Here is a 16,124-nt window from a genome sequence, read left to right as displayed (position 1 = left end):
AGCCAAGAGTTCTACATCTTGATCCAAAGGCCAACAGAAGACAGTCAGTCTTCCAAGCAGCTAGGAGGACAGTCTCAAAGCCCATCCCCACAATGACATACTTCCTCCAACAAGGCTACACACAGCCCAATAAAGCCACACCTCCTAAGAGTGCAACTCCCAGAGACAGGTGGATTTCTGAGTTCGAGGCCAGCCTGGTCTCCAAAGTGAGTTCCAGGACAGCCAGGGCTATACAGAGAAACCCTGTCTCAAAAACAACAACAACAACAGCAGCAACAACAAAACAACAGTGCAACTCCCTGGGCCAAGTATATTCGAACCACCACATTCTACTCTTTGACTCCCATAGGCTTGTTCAAATACATGAGTTTATGGGGGCCATACCTAGTCATAGCATAATGTGAAATATATTTAGTCCAACTTCAAAAGTCTATAACAGTCTCAACAATGTTAAAGGTCCAAAGTTCAAAGTCTCTTTTGAGATTCATGCAATCTCTTAACTGTAATTCCCCTATAAAAATCAAAATCAAAATGTAGATCACATGCCTCCAACATCACAGGATATAATTACCATTTCTTTTTTTTAATTGGGTATTTTCTTCATTTACATTTCAAATGCTATCCCAAAAGTCCCCCCATACCCTCCCCCCCCCACTCCCCTACCCACCCACTCCCACTTCTTGGCCCTGGTGTTCCCCCTTACTGAGGCATATAAAGTTTGCACAACCAAGGGGCCTCTCTTTCCACTGATGGCCAACTAGGCCATCTTCTGATACATATGCAGCTAGAGACACGAGCTCCGGGGGTACTGGTTAGTTCATATTGTTGTTCCACCTATAGGGTTGCATATCCCCCCAGCTCCTTGGGTACTTTCTCTAGCTCCTCCATTGGGGGCCCTGTGTTCCATTCAATAGCTGACTGTGAGCATCCACTTCTGTGTTTGCTAGGCCCCGGCATAGTCTCACAAGAGACAGCTATATCTGAGTCCTTTCAGCAAAATCTTACTAGTGTATGCAATGGTGTCAGCGTTTGGAAGCTGATTATGGGATGGATCCCCGGATATGGCAGTCTCTAGATGGTCCATCCTTTCATCTCAGCTCTCAGGGTTGTTTTGATTTGCATTTCCCTGATGATTAAGGATGCTGAACATTTTTTCAGGTGCTTCTCAGCCATTCGGTATTCCTCAGGTGAGAATTCTTTATTTAGCTCTGAGCCCCATTTTTTAATGGGGTTATTTGATTTTCTGGAGTTCACCTTCTTGAGTTCTTTATATATATTGGATATTAGTCTCCTATCTGATTTAGGATAGGTAAAGATCCTTTCCCAATCTGTTAGTGGCCTTTTTGTCTTATTGATGGTGTCTTTTGCCTTACAGAAGCTTTGCAATATTATGAGGTTCCATTTGTGAATTTTCGATCTTACAGCGCAAGCCTTTGCTGTTCTATTCAGGAATTTTTCCCCTGTACCCTTATCTTCGAGGCTTTTCCCTACTTTCTCCTCTATAAGTTTTACTGTCTCTGGTTTTATGTGGAGTTCCTTGATACACTTAGATTTGACCTTAGTACAACAAGATAGGAATGGATCAATTCGCATTCTTCTACATAATAACCACCAGTTGTGCCAGCACCATTTGTTGAAAATGCTGTCTTCTTTTCCACTGGATGGTTTTAGCTCCCTTTCTTTATTGTGTCTACTTCCATTTTTAGGTCTAGTATGGTTTTGTTCATTTCCATCACCTGTTTGGATGTGTTTTCCTGTTTTTCTTTAAGGACTTGTAACTCTTTAGCGGTGCTCTCCTGTATTTATTTAAGTGAGTTACTAAAGTCCTTCTTGATGTCCTCTACCATCATCATGAGATATGCTTTTAAATCCGGGTCTAGCTTTTCGGGTGTGTTGGGGGTGCCCAGGACTGGCTGGATTCTGATGATGGTGAGTGGTCTTGGTTTCTGTTAGTAAGATTCTTACGTTTGCCTTTTGCCATCTGGTAATCTCTGGAGTTAGTTGTTATAGTTGTCTCTGGTTAGAGCTTGTTCCTCTTGTGATTCTGTTAGCCTTTATCAGCAGACCTGGGAGACTAGCTCTCTCCTGAGTTTCAGTGGTCAGAGCACTCTCTGCAGGCAAGCTCTCCTCTTGCAGGGAAGGTGCACAGATATCTGGCATTCGGACCTGCCTCCTGGAAGGAGACGAAGGCCCGAAACAGAGCCTGTCCCAGAAGTTGTTAGCTTCTGTAGTCCACACTCTCACCTGCGCAGACTAGTCTCGGAGGGATCTGGGAACCCACATTACCATTTCAAAACAACATAGTAAGGAAATTCTGGACAAAAGCAAGACCAAAAGCCAGCTGGGCAAACTTCAAACTCTGCATCTCCGTGTCTGATGTGCATCTCCTTTCTGCTTTGTTGACTGCAGCACAATTCTTTCGCTCGTGCTGGTTCCACTCCCTGTTGGCAGTTTTCCTCAGCAAGTATCCCATGGCTTTGACATCTCCAATATCTTGGGGTATCCAAGGCAACTTGAACTTCACACCTTCTTGTTACAATGTCTGGGATCCATACATGGTCTTCTAGGCTCCTCCACAGGGCTTGGGTCTCTTCTCTAGCACTCTAGGCTCTGGTTGAGTGCACTCCACTGCTGCTATTTTTGGTGATCATCACATGCCATTGGCATCTCCAATTCACTGGAGTCTTCCACTGCAACTAGGCTTCACCAACAACCTCTCATAGACTCTCTTTATGGTGCCAAACCTCAACTCCTTTACATAACCCCTTCAGTCCTGGGCTGTTAACTGCAAATGATGCTTCTATGGTTTCTCAAAGTGCCAAGCCTCAGCTGCTCTCCATGATCCCTTCCAAACCTTCAAAACCAGTACCACCTGGATGACTCTTACACATTACCAAGTACAGCTGCTGCACGAGGTACAACTTTGGCTATCTCTGGAACAAAGCTTTTTTGTGCTCTCAGAAAACACTTTCCAGAAGATTTCACCCCAGTGATGCTGGTCTTTTCTTAAACACCACTAACTTCTTAGCTCCAGCTAACCAGCATCAATTGTCCCAGTAGTCCCTTCTATTCTTGACACTAAAACCTGAGCCACATGGCCAAAGCTACCAAGTTCTGCTGTTTGCTGGAGCTGAAACATGGCCCCCTTGTTCTATTACATTACCACCAGCTTTCCATTTCCAACTCCCTTACTGCCTAGGCTTGACTGTCCTGGAACTTGCTTCACAAACTAATGTTGAACTCGGAGATCTGCATGGGTCTGTTTCATAAAAGCTGGGATTAAAACATGTCTCACCATGCCTGGACTTAAGCTTTTCTTCACCTAGAACTTACTCTGACCCCGGCTGGCCTTGAACCCAGAGCTCTGCCTTGCCATTGTCTCCTGGGATTAAAGATTTATACCACATGCATCGGCCTAAGCTTTTCAAGGCCACCATGCCTCAAGATCTGGATCCAAATCCTATGTCTTCCAGTCTCAAAATCTGGATCACAGGTGTATCCTCCATTTCTGTATTGTAGTTCATTCCAGATTAAAAGTCCTAATTATTCCTTGTTGAACAGCAAATGCATAAATAGTAAATTTAGCTGGGTGTAATCTTTCCCTAAAGTCACCACTCCCTTAAATATGTTTATCTCCGTGAACACAGGATTCGGTTCCATTTCACTTCCTGGTGCCTCTTTATTCTTTAACCATTCATTTTATATTTTTTCTTTTAAAGCTTGCTATGCTTCATCAAAGTGTTCTTCATGAGACTAAACCGCAGCACAGAGTCTAAACTGGATTGCTTTGAGACCTCCTTGGTCAATGTAATTAATCCGAGTCTCTTCAATTTAGTCTCAGACAGACTCTTTAGACAAGGGCAAGAGCAGCCACATTCTTCTCCAAAATATCACACACACACACAAACCAGTCTCTAGGTCACATAATAGCATTCTGCTCCTGTGATAAATCTTGGGCCAGGTCTGCACAGTTCAAATCACCCTCAGCAGCAATGTTTTTCATATTCCTACTAGAATGATCCATTAAGCCCCACTTAAAGCATTCCATGGCTATCGAAATCCAAGTCCCGAAAACCTCAGGCCTATCAGAGGAATACCCCATTTCTGGTACCAATTTTTGCCTGGAGTCTCATGAGTGTTACAATTCATTGTTTACCACACCAGCTTACTTTTCTGGTTTCATACTCCTCTTCCTGCTAAAGATAGTACTTTTCCATCTGAACCTCATTTTTCAACCTGTTACTGAGTCTTGGCTGGTCATAAGATAGCAGAACTGCAGGTACTCTTCAGAGAAAATGCTTTGAACTAGCATGGATCACCTATTACCCCTCATATTAGGCCTGCCTGCTACCCTACGATGACTTTGTGCATGGTTTTTTCCTTTTTCATTGATGCCTCAGGATAACAAGTCATCAGGCTTTTCTGGGGATGAGACTAAGCATGGGTAGAAAAGGGCCACGCTAAAGAGGAAAGCTGATCTGCTGCACCCACAGTGTGAACAATGCTGAGAACACTTCAGAATGACACTAAGAGAAGAGCCTGAGGTTGGCACAACTCAGAACAACTGGAACGTTAGTTAACCTCAATGTTTAGACAGGGATCTTAAACCAAACAAGTTAACCTTAACAAGCCCTAGCTGCAATCTATCTGAGGGAATAGAGACACTACTGCAGAAAACTCTGCATCTCAGTGAGCAGGCTCAGATCACTGGGAGCTTGTGCCTAGTAGTCCAAGCAGCACTGCATAGGTAGCACCATCCCAAGAAGAAACAACTCATAAGCTGTACACTTATTTCTTCAGCAAATAACAAGATGTTTGCCCAACTATCCAAATATGAGCCCCACACAGGTGTCTTATCCAATGAATTCTAACAACTTGCTTTTAAAATACTTAAAGAGAGCTCTTCTCTCCTACTACGTGATCTTCTTTCCAGGAGTTCATCTGCTTCCTCTTCTGCAGATGTCAATAGATCTTTACTTTGCTAAGGCTAATCACCAGAAAATTATTTTACTGCCCACATAATGAGCCTTCTAGACACTAACATACACAGGGAAGAACTGTTCTCCTGGTTAGAATAAGAAGGGAAAGCAAAGACAAAGGCACTAATTGGCTAATTGCCATGAAGAGTTCTTTAAGATTTATTTTTTTATTTCTATTTATAATTTATGTATATACATCTGTCTCTGTGTGCTGAAGCCATGGGTATTTGTGAACTGCATGATGTAGGTGCTGGGATTGGAACACTGGTCTTCTGTAAGAGCAGCAAGCACTCATAACTGCTAAGCCATTTCTGTAGCCCCTACTGCTATGAGTGTTAAGTGATCTTGACTAAGAAACTTGGTCCCAGTAACTTTAAAGAAAGTTGGTATTATTCTGAGTCCATTTTCTAAAATGTTGAGTTGCCTCTGAAAGCAACTCAAGAAATGGGTTTACTTCCTAGTACAGGTTAAGTATCCCTTATTTAAAATATTTGAGACTAACAGTGCTCTTGGATTTCAGATTTTTGAAATACTTTACATACATAAATGAGGTACTCTGAATGATCTAAGATATAAACAGTCTTTTATGTTTCTTATACATATTATACATATAACCTGAAAGCAATGTATACACTATTCTTAGAGTACATGCACTTGATTGTGAACTAGGGCCTCATACATGTTACACAAGCATTCTATCAGTGAGCCACATCTTCAACCTTGCACCTGCACTGATTGTGACTTATCACATGAGGCCTGGTGTGCAATTTTCCACTTAAGATAGCAGTGCTCAAAAATGTTTGAGGGCTAGAAAGATGACTCAGTAAATAAAGTGCTTGCCACATAAGCCTGAAGACTGGAGTTCAGACATTCAGAACTAACATCAAAGATACACAGAAATCACAGCAGCCTCTAATCCCAGAACTCAAGAGGCAGAAACCGCATGTCTGTCCCTAGTGCAAAACTGTTAGCTAGATTAGCTGGAACCGGTGAGTTCCTAACTTACCAAACCACTGCTACATAAAGTTGAGAGTTCTCAACAAAGAAAACCAATGTCAATTTGGGGCCTCCAAATGCATGTGTACACACATGTACATATACCCACACATACATGTGCATTCATATACACACAACCAAGCACATATACTTATGTGCAACAGAGAGAGAGAGAGAGAGAGAGAGAGAGAGAGAGAGAGAGAGAGAGAGAGAGAGAGAGTTGGATTTAAAATCCTTTCAAAGTTCAGATATTTCGATTAGAGATGTTCAAATCATATTGTCTTAGAGAATTACATAGTAAGAGGCAGAAATTCTAACCTAAAAATATGGCTTAGAGCAGTTCTTATAAACATTTTTTAAAAGCGCTATTCTTTCCTTAGCCTTACAGGTTTCAGAAAGCATAAAAAGTCTATAGTCTATTGTTTAAACTACTCACTATAAATTCTAACATGTGTCTTTATTCAATGTCACTGCCCTGCTCCATCAGCAAGGTACGAGCTTTGGGGGGAAGTACTGTGTTTGCCTTATTTCCCAGAGTATATTCTATCATGCAGTTCAGGGATACATCTGCTACTGATAAAGCTCATGTGCAAGCAGTTGTCTACACTGCCTACGGGCCTATTTGACCAACTCACAACTGGAAAACCTGTAAAGTCCAACTATAACCTCCACTTGCTTTTCTTCTCCACACCAAACTATTCCCACCACCCTCTTCCTTTTTTCCTTTTATGTTGCTTTTTGGAGGCAGGGTCTTAAAGTGAAGACCAGTCTGTTCTCGAACTCTCCATCCTCCTACCTCAGCCTCACACAGGTGCATGCCACCACGATCAACTCCCGCCTTCAGACAGTAGAGAAAGGGTTATTTGTTTTTTCAACCCACAATACAATCATAAGATCCAATGAACAGCTGAACATTCATTCCTTAGTAACTTTATAGTAGCATTTTCTCTGCGCTGCTTACAACTACAGTATTCTAAGTAGATGAAGTCACATGGTCTGCATCTTATTTAATAACAAGTAGAATACTGCATTGAAACTACAAGTCAAGACTTTAGTTTTCTCCTTCTGGTTTAGAAAATATCAGAACATTAGAGCCTCTTGGACAGACATTCCTTCTCATTCCTCTCTGTGAATGAATGCCATCCTATCAGGAAGATAAAATGACAATGCATGCTGTGATGGTTAGTGCCTCTCACTGTCAACTTAATATCTACAAAACGCTGGCAGATGGGCCTCTGATTATGCCTGCTATGGTTTCTTTGTGTAGACCTGATTTTCCTGGAATTAGCTCTGTAGAGCAAGCTGGCCTTGAACCCACAGAGATTTGCTTTACGATACCTCTCAAGCTAGTGCACAACCACTGTCCAGTCAGAGATCATTAACTGAAATGAGAAGACCTGCCCACTGTGGTTTAGCACCACCTCCTGGCTCAGTCCTGGCCTGTATGAAGTAGAGAAAACCTGAGCAACAAGCTTGCATTCAATGCTCTCATCTTCTGACTTTATTTATAATGCAACCAGATCCCTCAAGACCCAACTTCTCAGCTATGATGGACTGGAACATGGAGCTGGGAGCTAAAATAAGCTTTTTCTCCCTGAAGTTACTTTTGCTAGAGCATTTTATCATAACAATGAAGAAAGACACTAAGACACATCCCCACTGCTCTAGAATGTTACATGTTCTTCAGGTAAATGTTTCTTGTTTGTTTGTTCATAACTAGCATGGTTTTCTTTTGTTTTGTTTTGTTTTGTTTACAACAGGCTGCCTCCTAACTATAGTGAGACTTGGAAACAAAAATAAAAGTGCACAGATACCATAGGATCACCTCTATGAGGTTAAATTTTGGCTAGAATTCAGACTGAGTAATTCCTCTTTGATTATTACCATTAACAGATGTAGTCTACACATCCATATGGCCAGCCAGCTCTGACTTACAGAAGCAAGCCACAGTGGGTGCACCCAGTTCTCAAGAAGTCCGAAATCTCCCCAGCTTCCAGTAACATGCTAGAGACATACATGCAGAAAACAAGACCACAAGGCATTATATAAAGCCATCCACGATCCCTAAAGCAATAAATTGACTCCTGTATCTTACAGGAGACCGAGAACTAAGAAACTTTGATTTCAATAGTGTTGCTTCTTAAAAAACCCTAAAACTTAGAAATCAGCCAAATCACTCTGATCACACACACACACACACACACACACACACACAAAACCAACCAACCCAAACAAACAAACAAACAAACAAATCACACAATTAGTATGTTCACCAAGTCATCTTCCCCACGTGTACGTGGATACAAAGCAACACTCAGCAAGCAACTTGGTTCTTTCTTAGAAACCAATAAGCTGATGTCATTTTGTATGGAAATGCAGAAGACCTGTCAGAATGGCACAAAAGCAGCTTAAAAGAAAAGAGTTAAAGGTTTGTATTTCCAGATTTTAAAACTTTTTTTAAAAGCAATATAATTAATTTATTGTGAATTTGACCCCAAGTCAGACAAGTAGCCCAATGGAATGAATAGACTTGAAATTTGAGAAATAAACCCTCCCTCCATCTACTGGTTCTAGACAAAAGTGCCATGGTCTTTCAGTAGGAAAATAAGAGTACTTTAAAAAAAATGGTGTTGAAGTACATATTAACAAATCCTTTCCACAACCTACACTATTTACAAATTAACAAACATTAAAAAAGAAAATAGGGCCGGGCATGGTGGCACATGCCTTTAATCCCAGCACTCGGGAGGCAGAGGCAGGTGGATTTCTGAGTTCAAGGCCAGCCTGGTCTACAAAGTGAGTTCCAGGACAGCCAGGGCTATATAGAGAAACCCTGTCTTGAAAAACAAAAACAAAAATTAAAAAAAATAGAAGAAGTAATGATTAGGCATGGTACCAAATATAATAAATAAAAAGAAAAAATTGTGAACTCAACTTGTTCAATTTTTTTGTACTTCAAAAGACAACATTAAGAAAATAAAAATCTGGGCTGGAGAGGTGGCTTAGCAGTTAAGAGCACCGACTGCTCTTCTACAGGCCCTGAGTTCAAATCCCAGCAACCACATGGTTGCTCATAACCATCTGTAGTGAGATCTGATGCCCTCTTCTGGGGTGACTGAAGACAGCTACAGTGTACTTACATATAATAAATAAATAAATCTTAAAAAAAAAAAGATGAAGAAAAGAAAATTCCAAAGCAAAAGAATTGAGAAAATGGTTCAATTAGTAAAACACTTCTCTAGCAAGCATCAGAACCTCAGTTTGTAATCCCACCAATGTCAAGATAGGAGACAGACAGACAGGTCCCTGAAACTTGTTGGCCAGTCAGCCTAGCCTACTTTGTGAAGTTCCAGGTCAGTGAGAGACCATCTCCAAAAGAGAGAGGAGGCAGCTGAGAAACAATACATGACACCAAACTCCTACTTCCAACTACATAAATAAGCACAAGAGTGCATGTGTATGTGTCTGTGTGGATGGAGATAATGGAGAGAAGAAAGGAAAGAAAAAGAAGGTGGACCACAATAGGAGGAATGTTTTTAATTATATAGAGTAAAGAACTTGATTCTAGACTATATAAAGAAAAACTCAAAACAATAAAACAACATATAGCTCAATTTAAGAATATGCAAACTATTTGTATACAAAATTTACCTAAGAATATATAAAATGGCTAGTAAAAGTCTAAGAATATAGCATGCACATATATGTAAGTATGAATCTCCAGTTCCACCAGCACCACTAAAAACAAAAAACAAAAACAAAAACAGCCAACTCTAGGCTTTTTGTCACTGTGACAAATACTGAGAGAAATAGTTTAAGAGAAGGAAGATTTCTTTTGGCTCACAGTCATAGGAGCTGGCTGGCTTCACTGCTTTTAGGAATTTAGTGAAAAAGAACATGGTGGTGGGAGGACTGTGTGACATTAGAGGCTGTTCACCTCATGGTAGATAGGAAGCAGGGAGCTTAACAGGAAGACTCCAGGGACAAGATATATCCTGCAACCCTTCAAGAGCATACCTGTAGAGACACGGGATACAACAGTGAACAACAGAATGTTGGTAAGAGTATGGGAGTGAAGAAAGGAGCTAGACAAATGTACCTATTTGATTTGTAATTTTTTTTTTGTTTTATTTTAAATGAAAGTTGACTTCTTAAATCAAAAGTGTTTTTGCCAGTCAAAGCTCGTGCACACCTTCAATCTCAGCACTTGGGAGGCAGAGGCAGGTAGATCTCTGTAGGTTCAAGGTCAGTCTGTTCTATAGAGGGAGTTCCAGGGCAGCCAGGGCTACACAGAGAAAACCTGTCTTAAAAAACGAGAGAGAGAGAGAGAGAGAGAGAGAGAGAGAGAGAGAGAGAGAGAGAGAGAGAGAAGAGAGAGAGAGAGATCTCAAGATTTTTCTTTTCTAATACATACACTTGATTTCATTCACTTGCTTTTTGCTTTCTAAACAGTGAGTTTGTTACAAAGCAGAGGTATAAAACCAACCATGACAGCCCATGGATCATACAAGCAAGCCATTGTTGCCAGGATCCTGTTTTGTACTTGTGGGCCTGGGCAGCCATTGTTTGTGCCTATTAAGTATTACAACAGTCTCACTGGCTGACAGCATTCCTGAACCATCCTGAGCCAGGCACCTTTGTTGATTTCTTGTTTGAACAAACACAAGAGGGCTCTGGAGAAAAGAAAAAGAATACTCCAGTAAACTGAGATAAAAGACCCTTGTGACACTATGGCTTCTTCTAATGTCTATTCCATTTTTCTGATCTCGAGAGTGCTGAAAAAAAGTTTCAAACTTTTAAAACTACATTGTCTCTCTAGCTCATAGTTTTAATAAAGTTCATCTCTGGTGGTTCTACACATTTTTAATCCCAGCAGAGGTGGAGGCAGGAAGGTCTCTATGATTTTGAGGCCAGCTTTGTTTACATAGCAAGTTCCAAGGCAACCAAAGCTACAGAGTGAGGCCCTATCTCAAACAAAACAAATCTCATCTTTCTAGCATATGGTTTAATAAAAATTTCCAGGTGCCCAAAAACATAAAAACATAAAAAATAAAACATGTTTCCTTGAGGCATACCAGTGTTTAAACAAAAGAGAAGGCCATTTTTAGAAGCTGAAAGTCATTTACCAAACATTTGAAGCACCACTGAAGGTAAGCACTGTGGATACAGAGGGAGAAATGGACTAGCTTCCACGGAAATGCCCCAATCATACCTTCTCTATGGTGCTGCCTAAATGCCAATAAAAGATTAAGAAAATGAGATTCTTCCAGACAACCTAGGAATTCACCTTGAACTTGAAGGCAAGCAGGTGAGTCTCTCTTGAAGTCCCTTGTAAACCCATTTACTCCTGGAATAAACCAGAATCCTATGCCTGCCAGATTTGATCCCCAAATCAATGTGACCTCTAGATAACAGCAAACAAAGCATCTGCAATTTAGATGTGGCGCCTCTGTCTCTGGAAAACCATGGTCAGGACAGTCATTTTTCCCTTGCTCCCTGGCTGAAGGTCAGGGTCTATCAGCTCCTCTGCAGTGCTAGTTGTCTGGTCTGTGGGAAACAAATCTGTTATAAAACATGTAAGACAGAGGAAAAAACGAAAGTCCATCATTATAGAATGAACAAGAGCAGGGACTCTTGAGAAGCTCACAGTCCAGTGTGACCAATTCTAGGTTGAGAGTTGCCCTTCAGAGCACTATAGGGATGCTGGAGGGGCAGCACTCAGGCTGCCAGGAAGAGGATGTGGTGGTTTGAACAAGAATGGCTTCCATAGGCTTATGTATTTGGATGCTTAGTCACCAGGGAGTGGAACTATTTGATGGAAGAATTGGGAGGTATGGTCTTGTTGGAGGAAGTGTGTCACTGGTGGTGGGCTGTGAGATTTCAAAAGCCCATGCCAGGCCTAGACTCTCTCTGCCTCTCGGCCTACAGTACAGAATGAGGTTCTCAGCTACCATTCCAGTGCCAACCTACATGATAATAATGGACTTAGCCTCTGAAAATCTAAGCAGGCCTCTAACTGGGTGCTTTTATTAGTTGCCGTGGTCATTATGTCTCTTCACAGCATTAAAAGAGTGACTAAGAGAAAGAAGCATTTGTGGAATAACTCAGGAAAGATGAGCAGAGGTCCTCATATCAACATGAAGAGGAGTTGCAGTGAAGAAAGCATCCACAGAGGAGGACACTGCCAAGACTGGAGTTATAAAGACTTCTTAAATGTTTTGAAAACCACAAATGTACTTGTATAACAAGGGCTGAAGGAATCGATCTGGGTTATCAGGAAACAAGGCTGGAGAAGTTAGTAAGAAGCTGTTCTCATAAAGGGTCTGAACTGGCGAATAAAGGTCCTATACCAGAGGAAGACACAGTGGGGTCAGATCTGCATTCACACATGCCTTGTTTCACCTTCTGGAAATGCACTGGGGCAGCACAGCAGTAATGGAGACCAACTCAAGCTTCTGTTAGTTGTCTAACAAGAGAAAGACATGGACTAAGCTGTTCACCATGAAAAACAGTGTGAAGTAATGGACAGCTGAATGGGGAAGAAGAAATACACAAGCCACTTTGAAATTTATTTTTAAAGGGCACAAGGTTAGGAATTCTCTTTAGAAGGCTAGGGAGATGGCTCAGTGGTTAAACACATTTGCTGTGCATGAGGTCCTGTGTTTGAATTGAACACCCAAACCCATGGTGATATAGTGTGCATCTATAATCCCAGTGTTCCTATGGTGAGATGAGAGGCAGAGACAAGAGATGCCCAAAAGCCCACAAGCCAGTTTCCCTGATGTACACTGCAGCAAACAAGAAACCCTATCTCACATAAGCTGAGAGGAGGGAACTGACACCCAAACCTGTCCTTTACCTTCATGCATGTGCTTCTGGCAACATGCACACATGTACAAATGCATTCACACACAAACAAATATTTGTTTTAAAGGAAAGAAATTCTCATTAGCGATTGGCTGGCAGGTGAATATCTGAAAGAGAAAACAAAAGTGCCCAGGGAAATTGATCAAAATGAGATTCATTATATTAAAATCCTAGTACCTAGGAGAGATGAATTATTTTCTAATTTTAATATACTGATTGTTTAAGCTAACTCTAGCCAAAAGTTTAATTTTATTTTATTATTTACTTTTTTTGAGATGGGATGTCTCTATGTGAGCCTGGCTGTCCTGGAACTCACTCTGTAGACCAGGCTGGCCAAGAACTCACAGAGATCTGCCTGTCTCTGAATCTCAAAGTGCTGGGATTAAAGGCATGTGCTATCACTGACTTAAATTGATTTTCTTAATGAATTCCAAATTAAAAAGAAGACAGTACACTTGATTCTGTCGTTTTCTTGGAACGTTATGAATGTTTTTCAGAGCTATCAAGTAGATCAGAATTCTGAATACAGGCTTTCTCATGCTCACACTGTCTATTTGATTGACTTAAGGGGAAAAGTTCCCCTTCAAAAAGATAATTTCTTAGAAGAGAAAAGATAAACTAAGAAGGAAACCAAGGTATATTTCTGACTGGCTATGTCCTACAGTTAAAGGGACAATCCCCTCAGAATGCCACCCAAGCATCCCTGTGGTTCCTTTCCCATCCCATGACAGCAAGTATGAGCTGGAGGAAACTCCCAGTGGAAGCCAGGACTTAGGTGAACAGGCTTTAACACAGGTCGCACCATTCTTACCTGTATACAATTCTTTCCCTCTGTAAATCTTCCAAGCCACAGCACAACTCTGCAGCATAGAACACAGCTCTCGGCTCCTCAAAGCCAGGATCACCCAGGTTGTAAATGTGGTACTTCAAATCCCCTCCATTCATTATGGTTAGCACCAAACACAAAGCATCCTTGGTTTCATAAGAGTAGGCTAAACTAACCTAAAAACAACAGCATCATTAAAAAAACAAAACAAAACTACTTGTTCACTACTGACTTACTCTGTTTGCTATCAACAATCCAAATTATCTGTTAGGTTTATAAATAAAACACCAAAACACTATGTGCTTCAGAGAATTTCACACATACATCATATGCCTTTGGATCTTTACTTAGCAAAGATCTTGTGCAGTTCTGCATGGAAATTGAGTAGTTGGATATTGATTTCTCCACACTATGGTCTGACTGTATGACACTAAGAACTTCTAGAGCACCTGCATGCAGTAGTGCTGGCAAGATCTTGCTGTTCCACGCTCCTCTAACATTTGGTGGTATTGATTCTTTTGGTTTGAGCCAGGATGGTTAAGGTATAATGGTTTCTATTGAGGAGTTTTGTTGTTGTTCTTTTACTTTTATGATGCTGAGCCATATCCCCAATCCTTGGTTTTAGAAGACTGGGTCTCAATATGTGACCTAAGTTGGTTTCCAACTGACTATATAGCTAAGGCTAGCCTTGAACTGTCATCCTTGTTATTTGCAATGAACACTCCTCATACTTTTTCATATATTCATTAGTCAGTTGTAGTCTTTTTTGTGAAATATCTTTATGTTTTTGGTTTTGCTTTGCTTTTGAAGAAATGCGTTTTTCCCAGGCTGGATCTGAGCTCCTGGGATCAAGTAATTCTCCTGCTTCAATTTTCTGAGTAGTTGGGATTACAGGTGCACCTGGCCAAAAATAATCTTGCTTCTCCACCTCTTTCTCCTCTTCCTATTAGCTGGACTTAGTGCTTTCTATCTGTCAGGTGGGTATTCTATCACAGAGCTACATCCCCAAACCCTGATAAGATTTGCTCACCTTTCTATTGTCTTGTTTGACAATTCAAAGTGTTTCTCTGCAGAGGGTTGAGAATGAGGAGAGTGGGATGAAGCATCCACAACACCCCTGCTGTACACTTTCATCACCAGCTGACATAAGTTGGACAAGAGTTAAACTGCATGGAATTTCTCATTCATGCTTTAAGAAACCCTTACTCTCTCCCCTTCTGTAAATGAGTATCAATCCCATATACATTTAATGCATATTAAAAATAATCTTGAGAACCATTTATCATGCCAGCCTTTATCTAGGTACCAGGACCCAGTAGAGAACAAGACACCAACAGTTCTGACTTTCTATTCTGTAAACATCACTCTGATACACGGAGTGACTAATGCAGGAGTAGAAGAGGATATTCAAGGATGAGCAGAAGGTGGCCATATTCCAGATAGAGGGCACATCCAGCTCCCAGGCCTGATGGGACATCTTAGGAAACAGGGTGGTGGAGGATGCAGGAGCCTAGTGGCTCAGTGCCTGAGAGGCTGGAACACACGCCGATTTCATTCTCAGTGTAAAGATGATCAGATAAAAGCCTGAGCAGGAAAATGTAGACAATCTAACCCCACAGATTATGATTTCATGGAGAACAGACTGCAATGGGCAAGTGCAGACAGAAATAGAAACTCTGGAGAGGGTGCTGTTGCATAGATGAGGAGGCAGAGGGAAGGACTAGGACTTAAGGGTAGGTCAGACCCTGCCAATGATTCATTATGAACAGGAAAAAAAAAAAACCAGAATAGCAGATAAAATGAAATAAGTCCAGGTTCTTTGAAAGAAGCCAAAAAATACAGAAACAAAACTATGTTGTGTTATAAGCCATAACTACTTATACCCCTCTCATAAAGCTAAATTTGAGGTTTCTATGCTTCAAGACAATACGTGTTTAAACAGCTCTAAGATGAGTGTCACTTCACTCCATGTGAAACTGTCATAGCAAACACACAGACTTAGGCTACTAAATACAGATGCTGGCTATGAAGAGGTGCTGGTTTAGAACATCTGTCTCTACAAAGCAGCTAACCTTGATACCAAGAAATAAATGACTTCAAGGAAATAAATTTTAACACTAAAAATCGTTGTATAACCATTATTCATCCTCTGTCTTAACCAGTCTTCATACTTCAACAGATGCTCCAATGAATACTTAAGTAGGAGTCGGAAGGCTACACACACAGCCTACAACCTGGGATCAGTCCTCTGAGTCACACCAGTCCACTACATCTTCAGTTCTTACCTGCAATTTTGAAAAATCTTTCAAATGAAGAATGGTAGTTGAGAGTCCAGTGGCAAACACTTCAGGAGCAGAAAGAAAGAAAGAAAGAAAGAAAGAGAGAGAGAGAGAGAGAGAGAGAGAGAGAGAGAGAGAGAGAGAGCTGTTCAGTTTCAGTTCTTAGCTACAGATAGA

General features: G+C 41.0%; 1 protein-coding gene across 2 annotated transcripts in view; it reads right to left on the bottom strand.

Moving 5' to 3' along the window:
* Positions 1-16,124, bottom strand: part of Grk4 (G protein-coupled receptor kinase 4) — a 98,666-nt gene that overhangs the window by 26,686 nt on the left and 55,856 nt on the right. For both annotated transcript variants that reach the window (XR_002377918.2, XM_021162143.2), the window contains exon 9: positions 13,654-13,844. Coding sequence is in view for 1 of the 2 variants with exons in the window: in XM_021162143.2 (XP_021017802.1) it covers positions 13,654-13,844 (191 nt within the window). In the remaining variant the exon portion in view is untranslated. The remainder of the gene's footprint in view (positions 1-13,653; positions 13,845-16,124) is intronic.

This window comes from Mus caroli, chromosome 5, assembly GCF_900094665.2.
Source record: "Mus caroli chromosome 5, CAROLI_EIJ_v1.1, whole genome shotgun sequence".
NCBI classification, from domain to species: Eukaryota; Metazoa; Chordata; class Mammalia; order Rodentia; family Muridae; genus Mus; species Mus caroli.
The sequence above is the reverse complement of the archived record's forward strand: the minus strand, read 5'-3'. Positions and strand labels throughout refer to the sequence as shown.